The sequence below is a fragment of the Linepithema humile genome, chromosome 3 (genome assembly GCF_040581485.1).
Source record: "Linepithema humile isolate Giens D197 chromosome 3, Lhum_UNIL_v1.0, whole genome shotgun sequence".
NCBI lineage: Eukaryota > Metazoa > Arthropoda > Insecta > Hymenoptera > Formicidae > Linepithema > Linepithema humile.
In genome coordinates this window covers 20,850,785-20,861,167 of record NC_090130.1, presented here as the reverse complement: position 1 = coordinate 20,861,167, position 10,383 = coordinate 20,850,785, and the positions used below count along the sequence as shown (strand labels likewise).

Here is a 10,383-nt window from a genome sequence, read left to right as displayed (position 1 = left end):
GCTGCATGCGCACGTTAATTAATAATTAATCATTGCGTGTAATGCGCGTGCGCTCAAATTGCATCTGGCCAATATTCAGTCGCGCGAGCTTGTGAATTTCCCAGTCATCGTCTCGCGCTAATGTGTAAAGCTCACAAAGTGCATACAGTTAGCTATCGATGCTCTTTTGTACTTTATCTTCGTAAAAGATATCACTGAGTCGTCCGCTTCAGTTCGTTTGAAGTCGCAAGAAACACATCGCATCCACGATGCTGCGAATCGCGAGCGTAATATGCGTTTTGTGCGTTTTATTGAGCGATGCACGCAAATACAACCCGCAAATAAAGCGTGAATGGGAAGAATTCCAACAGTTTCTCGATTGGAAAAGAACAGTGAACAACGACATCGAATCTCTGGTACAGAGAATCGGATTCGACGAAGAGAAGAGCATTCAACTGAACAATGCCGAAGCTCTAAAGGATCCATTATTCGTGCCTAATCAAGACGCTTTGTTGGCCCGGAACGTCGTTAATCAGGCTGGTAATCAACGTGATACGTACTTTCCTCTTGTATTATGTATCACGCGCGTTATTCGTTCTGAAACATTTAATAAAGTTATTATTATATCATAAAAATTTTTTAGCAAGTAAATGAAATAATTTAGTACAATATTTCTACGCTCATAAAGCTGTAATGAGGAAGAGCGCTATTAATAGAAACTAATATATCTTTGAGTCTTCTATTTTTGTATATAAACGCATACGTGCTTCGTGTAAATATGCAGCATGTGTTTACATGTGCAAATTCCGTTTTACAATAATTAAAATTTAATTAGATGTACAATTTAAAAAGAAATTTTAGCACGTGAGTTAAACAGACATTCATCTATAAATTATATTATCATACCATATGTATGTTTCAAAGGCAATATACACAAAGTCCATTGTGTTACACTATAGTTTTTATCATCAAAATATATTTGTTGATCTCCTGCCAAACACGTTTGGCCAAATATCAACTTGCAAAATAATTCATACCAAATGTTGCATCGAACGTTGCAATAAATATAAAATAAATTTTGCTATTTAAAATAATATCAGAATACAAAAATTCGTCAAAGATAAAATTTGTAAAATGAGGTTTTATCGTTTTTCTTTGTATTTACTTCTTTTTAGAAAAGATTTAGAATTGTAATCGTTGTCTTTGTATATAATTAAAGTAAAGGATTTCTGTGTGTATATCATTAAAGCGATAAGTAAGGTCAATCTGATTCATTGTGTAAAGTCGAGCGCGATAATAATATGTACATTTAATCAATGTCAGCAATTTCTTTGTAACATTTAAAAATTCTCTGCAATTTTTTCTTTATAGATAATAAAATAAATGTCTCTCCCAGTTGCCGGATATGTCCCAATCTTTGATCATATATTAACAAAATAGTTATTAATTAATATTTATAAATATAAAAACAAAAATTAAATTAAAAAATATTGGTAAATTATTTTGTTAGAAAAAATTATATCTTTAACAATTAACTCTTAAATGTCCGACCACTGAAACACATATATATTAAATATATGTATGATTCAACTACTTCATAAAAAAGTACTTGAAATATTCTTGTAAACGTCAACGTATCGGACATCATTAATGCACTTGATTATTCCATGTTATATGCACTTAAATGGATTTATGTACCGGCAGATTGGGCAGCCGTAGCGACGATCAGCACGCGGAGGGACATCGAAACGTTTCCTGTTGCAAATTTAGTGTCCATCGGCGATGGACCTGTTGGAAACGGAACTGGAATACCATACATGTATCTCACTCCTCTTGATTTCACCGCTCAAGATGTTGCTGTAAGTAGACATCATGTGTTAATATCTGCTACACATTGTACAATATGATTAAAGTTTGACAAAAATGAGATTGATATTTCGTGCATTATGCCAAGACAAAATTTTGTAACAATCGGTCTGATAATATAGTATAAATTTTTAACAGGTATCTTTTCATAAGATAAGATAATTAACAAAATTGTTTGACGAATAATATTGTTAATGTAGCATTTTGAGCTAATATTGTGCGAGATATGTCAGCGATATTTAAAACTACGTGTCAATAATTGCTGAATGTCATATTCAAGAAGGCACTTCTCTTAAGAAAACATTTTATCACATATTATTAATTGAAGTTGAAGTGATCTTTCTTGCAATATCAAATCAACTTTTTTATCAACAGAAGAGGGGCTTAAGATTTTATCATACGCGAAATAATGACATTGATCTTTTATATCAATATAAAATATTAAATTTGATATCGATTTCAGATATCAAATTAATATTAATTTAATTATTTTGTTGTATCTTAAACCTCCTCCTTTATTGATAAGAAAATTAATTTTACGAGAAATATTTTTCAACTGCTGACTTTTTCATATTGATAAAATATTTTATTTATTTATTGTATTAAAATATTTCAATTTCTTGAATACTTGTATAATTGCATGAATGTTTGGTAATTACAGAAGGATCATCGCGCGACTCTTTTAGTATCACTAGCCCAAGGAAGCTATTGTAAAGATAAAGAATTGGACCCTATGGATCCGCGATGTGCTAGAGTTATGCTAAGTGGAAAGATTAAAGCAGTCAGTAAATTGCTAAATTCTTATTGTAATTTTCACATTTAACCAATATTAATAATTTCAATATTTCAACAGGTAAAGAATACGACTGCGGAACATGAAGTTGCAAAAAAATTATTTTTCAATCGTCATCCAAAATTGGAAAATATGCCTAAAGGTAAGATCACATTTTTAATGATATTGTAAAAAAAGATTGTATTAAATTACATTGCATTATTTGTTCTATAGATCATGACTTCTTTATCGCCAAGTTAAAAATTGTATCAATCGCTTTGCTGCATACCTTTGGTGGACCAAAATACATTAGTGTACATGATTACTTCAATCCGACGCAAGAAAAGGGAATTATCAGCGAAAGAATACAACACATCTTAAAATAATGGCAAAGATAGTAAAGTAACTATTCAAAGCTATTAAGAAGCTGATTCTTTGTGCCTACTTATTCAATAGGCTGATTTTTAGAGGCTCTACAATCATAAGATGTCCTATAATTTATAGAAAAATTGTTGAATAAAATAATTGTAAATAACAATTTTACAAAATAAAATAATTTTTTGAGATAATTATTTACCACGTTTTTATTTTGTGTTGCTTTGTTCTTTTTTTCTTTATAATTTATAATATCCTTTATATTTTGTATATATCATAGCTGTAAAAAACGAAAGAAAAATTGTCTATGTAAATAAAAATAGAATTAGCGCAATATTGATATTCACAGTAAATTGACTAGAAATTAATAAACTTTTAAAACTATTATTTTACCGTTCCTTATTTAATTAATAGAACTTGTATCATTTTTATTCTTTTAATGTATTTTCTTCCTTTCTTTTTCTTTCATCTTTCAGCATTTTTCAGAAAAGATCTAACCATACTGTATATATTGATATACAGTGTTGACATATGATTCATGACGGCAACGTCATAAAAAATTAGAAGTAAATATTCTTAATTAGTACTAGTTGATATGAAAAGCTGGCATTAGTGATGCCAGATTTGAAATGCAAGCAGCAAGCAGCATGAAGAATGTCGTTTTTTTATTTTTTTTAACGATTGGCATTTTGAATTTTGCAACAAAAAACTTTCCAAAAATTAAAAAAAAAGACATTTTAATTATTTAAGTATTTACGAATATTCTAACACTGTTAAATTTGTTCTTATTTTTATTTCTCGAGAAATATTACAGATACGATCAAGGACCTCCGAAAACAGTAATACCATTAGGACATCTCAAGTGAACTGTACAAAATGACCTTATTGTTAAAGTAGAAATCGAACAATGCCTTATTTTGGCGCCAATTTATACAGAAAACAGATTGGAAAAATAGATTAAATATTTGGGAATATTTGTGACTATTTTGTATCTATTAAATTATCAGAAAATATAAAGGTTTCTAGTTTTGATTTAATTGTTAGCACAATTTAGTTTATAAAAATCTTTATTATGTATATTGTTGATACATTGTTGACATATTATATATATATGGTTTTGATATATATATATACATAATATTCCTAAGCATATTCTACCATCTGCCTCTACCTCCTCCTCGACCGCCACTTGAATTTCTATTGAATCCGCCGCCTCCTCCACGTCCTCTAGGTCCTCCACCACCAGGACCTCTATTACCAAAGCCTCCGCCTCCTCTACCAAAAGATCCTCTATTGCCACCTCTATTACCAAAGCCTCCACCTCCTCTTCCTCTTGGACCTCTTTTCGTAACTCTTCCAGCCGCACCTTTCCTCTGTTCCCCGGCAGGTTTCGGCAAAAACCTCTGAAGAGGGAGTAGTTTTGCTGGATCAATATATAACTGCAATCGATAAGTAATAATTAATGCATATGTATACAGATTCATATATAAATGCTATGATTAGAATATTATAGTACCTGAGTACCTGAGATATATTATAGTACCTGAGTATCCTTCTCAAAACTAGGAGCCTTTATATTTTCTGACAACTTAATAGATACAAAGTAATCACGAATATTCCCAAATATTTCATCTATTTTTCCAATCTGTTGTTTGTTTTCTGTATAAATTGGCGCGTTAAAATAAGGCACTTGTTCGATTTCTACTTTAGCAACGAGATCATCTTGTACAGACCACTTGAAATGTCCTAATGGTATTACTGTCTCCGGAGGTCCTTGATCGTATCTGTAATAAATATATAGAAAATAAATAAATAATACACATTAATGCAATTAATAATGTTGGTTGCATTGAAGTCTCTTAGAATTAAACCTAACCTAATCCAATCTTTACTTACGAAAATTTTATGGTAAGTAGTATTAATATTGATAAAATTACCCTCTGCCTTTATCAAAACCATCTCGTCCTCTAAATCCTCCACCACCTCGGCCACCTCTAAAGCCGCCGCCGCCTCTAAAACCGCCGCCGCCGCCTCTACCACCGCGTCCTCGAAAAGACATAACCTTTCACACCGGCTAATTGTTTATTAATAAATATATTTATCCGGCTAGAATAGAATTTATCATACAAAATACTTGGCAAATTATGTTATATCTCTATTTGCCTACTTTGATTTAAATTAAAGAAAGAAGTTAAAATATTTTTTTCCAGATGCGCTAAACCACCACGTGTTCTCTAGTGTTCACTACACGCTCCAACGTGCTCCATACAGCTCTGTGCTGTTGCGTCGTCTGCATCAGAGCTGTTAAATTCGTACCTTGCAACTTCGCAGTGTTCGCGGCGCGCAGAGCGTTTTGCGCATCGTGGTTTACGCTTGTGTGCGCGAAGCCGCAGTGTTCGAATCTAGCAGCTCTGGTTATGAAAAGAGGTCCAGGAGGAAGAGGTGGAGATTTTGGCAACAGAGGATCTTTTGGCAAAGGAGACGGAGGCTTTGGTAATAGAGGTCCTGGTGGTGGAGGATTTAAAAGACGTGGAGGAGGCGGTGGATTCGATAAAAATTCATGTGGCGGTTGAGGAGGAGGCAGAGGCAAATGGTAGAATATGTTTTAGGAATATTATATATGTATATATATATCAACACTATATATATATATATATATATATATATATATATATATATATATAATAAAGATTTTTATAAACCAAATTGTGCTAACAATTAAATCAAAACTAGAAGCCTTTATATTTTCTGATAACTTAATAGATACAAAATAATTCCAAATATTCCCAAATATTTCATCGATTTTTCCAATCTGTTGTTTGTTTCTGTATAAATTGGCTCATTAAAAAAAACATCAGATAACGTAAATCAATCTTGATCGAATTTTATACATTTTCCGAGTTGTTTTTCTGCCCTTTTCAACAGTTTGTCACGTCCCCTGTGCTTTCTATCTTTTCTACTGAATTTTTCTTCTCGATCTCGCGCTATTTTATCCCAGTATCCCTTTTCTTCATCATCTAAAAAATTGAAATAGAAGATGTCATAAGTATGCCAATTACAATACATAAAATTTGAGATATTTACCTTTTAAAACCATCAACCGTCTTCCTTCGTAATCCTTTTGAGCAAAAGATTGTGCAGCTTCCGATGTATCGCATCTTACATAGGCTTCACAAGAGCCATGTGTTACATCTATATATTTTATAGAATTATTATCTCTCAACTCCATCTGAAATAAACGAAATGCATTAATACTTTATTTTAATAATACTTTCGATTAAAATATAATGTTTAATGTGTTAACAATTTTTTCTAATACCAATATACCTTGAAACTCTGCGGATCTGTGCAAGGTTCGTCCATTTCAATTTTTACTATAATTCCTGGTGCGTAACTAACACGCCCAGAAGATGAGTTTTCTGCCTCGTTAACTTTTCCGTTATCCTTTTCATGTTTGGATTTGTCATAATTATCCTTTTCATATTTGTATTTTTCATAATTCTGTCCAGCTTTATCATAATTCCATCTCTTTCTCATCATTCCTCCTCTTTCCACTTCAGCTTTTCTCAAATGCTGTTTTAATTGGGACATCTTGGTTCTTTGCAATTCCAAGTATCGATTTCTAAGATGCTTCCATTCCGGCTTTGCCATCACTTGTAATCCGATAGCATTATCAATATCCTCTTGAATTTTGCTCCTCTTTTTTCGATTTCTTTTCTTCTTTCTTTCATCACCGTCGAGTTCTTTTTCTTCGACATCACTTTTCATATTGACATTTGTCATCACGGAATGTTTTTCCGTTTGTAATGCAGCATCTGATTCATGTTCGCCATCGCTTTTACTTGAATATTCCGATTCTTTTCCTTTATTTTTACTTGACTTTGTTTCTAATCCATAAGAATCTTTCTTTATCGTTTCTTTATTGATATCTTCTGCAGTATCGTTTATCGTAAGTTTTTTCTTTTTCTTTTCTGTTTTGCTACGATTAGCGATATTTTTATTCGGATTTTCTTGAATTTCTATATTACTGTTTCCAGTATTATTGACTTTGTTGTCACTTTCATCAGTAACAAATTTTTCTGAAGTAGATTTTTTTTTCTTCAGATTCTGCTTATTATCCATCGTATCCTTTTCATTATTGTGACTGTCATCATTGTCATCTGTTTCTGTAACAGACTTTCCTGAGGTAAGTTTTCTTTTTTTCAAATTTTGCTTACTATTATCCTTTTCATTATTATGACTGTTATCATTGTCTTCTGTTTCTGTAACAGACTTTCCTGCGGTAAGTTTCCTTTTTCTCAGATTCTGTTTACTATTATTATCCTTGTCATTGTGGACATTATCATTATCTTCAGTTTCGTCTTTTGAAGCCGTTTCTTTTTCATTCTCCCGATCTATATTTTGATTAGCTCCATCTTTTCTTTTTTTCTTAACTTTGACGTCGCTTTCTTCTTTAACAAATGATTTTTCTGCAGAAAATTTTTTTTTCCTTGATCTATCATTATTATCTGCTACATCCATTTCATTATCACAAGCATCACCATTATTTTCAGTTTCATCTGTCTCTTCTTTGTTATTATCTTTCAATTTTATCTTAGTATCATTTTCATTGATTGATCCAATTATCATATGATCCTTTTTAGGGTCATCAAAAGTAGTTATACTTAATAAATCAGTGGGAGATGTATACGATGGCAAAACACATCCTTTTTTTCTGAATATCTGCAAAAAAAAAATTTTTTTAATTATAAAATTATAATTATCTCTCACATTAATAATTATATGACGATATATTCTATATTCCTATCAAATACTACTTTTCATTTCTCTCACCTTAATACATTCTTGAGCACTAGTTGGTGTATCAAATTCCACAAATGCAAACCCCTTTATCTTCCTATTGCTTTTGTAACGAGGAATTGAGATGTAGTCTACATGTCCATATTTAGAAAAAATAGATTCCAACCATTCATGGTCAGCATCCGGAGGTAGGTTTTGTACATAAACTGTACACTCATCTACATTTTCCTTCCTTTTAATCGGTGTTGTTCGGCAGACCTTTGTACCATCTTCCGACACTTTCAACATAGTTGACCCCTGCAAAGCCTTAGCTATCCTGTTTATGTCTGTAGTCAGTTCGCTCAACTTATTAAACTTTATGAATTCACTAAGATCCACATCTGACAAACAATACATAATTATATTTAGAATTTTAAAGTATAGAAATAAATTAATAAAAAATAAAATTAAACTTGGATGATTAAAAAATACAGAAAAAAGTATATTTACAGGGACCATTTTGTAGAAGTCCTGATAAATAACGATCCTTGGTCAAATTAGCATCGCTGAAATAGAATTCCATTAGCTTAAGTATCGATGCGTGTAGCGCCTTCTTCCTTAGTCTGGGTTTATTGCGCGAAGAACTCGACTTATGTCGTTTAATTGCATCAATAATCGGTTCCTGCACTTGAGGAACCGGTATACTTTCCGAGGCAAGCTCCATGTCTGATTCTTGTTCTTCCATCACCATTGTATTTTCAAAAAAACATACAACAGGCTTCCTAGAAAGATGTATGGTCTACGTACTGCAAGAATGATTGACGCTATCGTTACTGCAAAAAAAAAAAGTCAGTTTACCAAACTTTGAATTGATCAAATAATTATTATTTCATTTACAATTGGAGTTTACCAAACTTACAATGCAGGTTATAAGAACTGATGAGAGTAATGATTCATTGAATGACAGGTTTTTATTTTAAAATATGCCAAATTTTTCGAATTGTTGATTAACAACAGTCACTATTATTGCGTTCAACTACAATAAACATTAACTATACAAACACTTAGAAAATGTCTGCTAAACGCACTGTCGATAAGCCGGCAAAATATTAAGCAATTTCTAGTTTATTTCAATTTTTTAAATCGACCAATCATGTATTTAATGTAGGTTTACAATTAGACAGGTGATTGGTTTATTTTCTTATGTTTTCTGGACATATACATGGTGTTTCATAAAAGTTCATCTCATTCGAGCGCACTCTACCATGCGTCCTCTAGGACTAAACTACGTTCTAAGATCGAAACACGAGAGCGTCGGCCATTTGTATTGAGCGTTTCTTTACGCATCATATCAAAATGAAGTAAGTCAACGTTTTACGTATAAAATGCATCCAGCGTTCCCAGTGCAATCCCGGCGTTTTTACGACGGAAACGCGATGCACTACGTAAATACGATGTTTGCGATTAACATATATTTAATCTTTGCAGGATCGGTCTTTGTGCGTACAGCGGATACAAAATTTATCCGGGCCATGGTAAAACCATGGTCAAAGTTGATGGAAAGGTGAGCATCATTGAATCAACGATTATAAAATAATTATTAATTGCAATTTTGTTCCTTTTCAACTATCACGATATCAACAAAAAAAACATGGTTTATATGTGTTTTTATTGCAATCTGTCACTACACATGTTGAACATAACCTTTCTTTTGCGTTTTCAGACCTTTACTTTCCTCAACTCGAAATGTGAATCTGCACACTTAATGAGACGTAATCCTAGGAAAGTGACATGGACTGTCTTGTACAGGTACGGCTAAATCTATATACATTTTGTCCTAATGTGTTATTTTTTATTTTTGGCTAAAGTTAACAAATACTTAATGATTTGTCTTTTAGACGAAAACACAAGAAGGGACAAGAGGAGGAGCAAACCAAGAAGAGGACAAGGCGCACTCAAAAATTCCAGCGTGCTATCGTGGGTGCTTCCTTAACAGATATCTTGGCTAAACGCAACATGAAGCCAGAGATTCGTAAGGCTCAGAGAGAACAAGCAATCAAGTACGTATTCTTTCAGTTATTTACTCAATTATTATTAAAGAATTTTTTATACGAAGAAAGATTAAATTATAAGTAATGAAATTAAATGTTATTGAGCATGTTTTACTTAGAAATAAATATACAATAGACATCTGTTCCTCTGGCAAAGCTTTATACTATGTCAGATTTCAGAATGTCTTAGAATAAAAATGGACGGCTTCACCCAGAACTATATTTTCAATTACATTGTCTGGCTTTGCGAGTTCATACAATCCATACAATACTATATCATAATTTTGCTTAACTAATATACAGTTGCTTAACTAATATACTTATTCTCAGGGCTGCAAAGGAGCAGAAGAGAGCAGCAAAGGCAACGAAGAAGGCTGTTGCTCCTCCGAAAACGAAACAACCTCCAAAACAAAAAGTTGCGAAAGTGACGCAAAAATCTGCACCTCGTGTTGGAGGAAAGCGTTAAAGTTTGTAACTATATAAATAAAGTAAAATAATTGGTATTTTGATTTGAGTTTTTAATATTGCGTGAATAATTACAGAAATAATGAAGTTTTAAAA

At 32.1% G+C, this 10,383-nt stretch overlaps 4 protein-coding genes across 4 annotated transcripts; 2 read left to right on the top strand and 2 right to left on the bottom strand.

Annotated features, from left to right (window-relative positions):
* Positions 1-109: 109 nt before the first annotated feature.
* On the top strand, positions 110-3,189 carry CREG (Cellular Repressor of E1A-stimulated Genes). The gene is made up of 5 exons (XM_012361207.2): positions 110-519; positions 1,684-1,838; positions 2,507-2,626; positions 2,699-2,780; positions 2,852-3,189. The coding sequence occupies exons 1-5, from the start codon at positions 249-251 to the stop codon at positions 3,001-3,003; spliced, it is 780 nt and encodes a 259-aa protein (XP_012216630.1). The 5' UTR covers positions 110-248; the 3' UTR covers positions 3,004-3,189.
* An 852-nt stretch (positions 3,190-4,041) lies between these two features.
* On the bottom strand, positions 4,042-5,387 carry Gar1 (Gar1 ribonucleoprotein). The gene is made up of 3 exons (XM_012361131.2): positions 4,930-5,387; positions 4,536-4,776; positions 4,042-4,431 (listed from the first exon to the last, which is right to left on the bottom strand). Exons 1-3 carry the CDS (start codon positions 5,049-5,051, stop codon positions 4,147-4,149), a joined length of 648 nt encoding a protein of 215 aa, XP_012216554.1. The 5' UTR covers positions 5,052-5,387; the 3' UTR covers positions 4,042-4,146.
* Positions 5,388-5,710: 323 nt separating this feature from the next.
* Positions 5,711-8,886, bottom strand: Larp7 (La related protein 7). Its single transcript, XM_012361454.2, has 6 exons — positions 8,691-8,886; positions 8,282-8,604; positions 7,826-8,172; positions 6,320-7,714; positions 6,077-6,221; positions 5,711-6,009 (listed from the first exon to the last, which is right to left on the bottom strand). The coding sequence occupies exons 2-6, from the start codon at positions 8,520-8,522 to the stop codon at positions 5,861-5,863; spliced, it is 2,277 nt and encodes a 758-aa protein (XP_012216877.1). The 5' UTR covers positions 8,523-8,604; positions 8,691-8,886; the 3' UTR covers positions 5,711-5,860.
* A 118-nt stretch (positions 8,887-9,004) lies between these two features.
* RpL24 (ribosomal protein L24) lies at positions 9,005-10,325 on the top strand. Its single transcript, XM_012361260.2, has 5 exons — positions 9,005-9,132; positions 9,260-9,335; positions 9,495-9,580; positions 9,670-9,831; positions 10,153-10,325. Exons 1-5 carry the CDS (start codon positions 9,128-9,130, stop codon positions 10,286-10,288), a joined length of 465 nt encoding a protein of 154 aa, XP_012216683.1. The 5' UTR covers positions 9,005-9,127; the 3' UTR covers positions 10,289-10,325.
* The last annotated feature ends 58 nt before the right edge of the window (positions 10,326-10,383 follow it).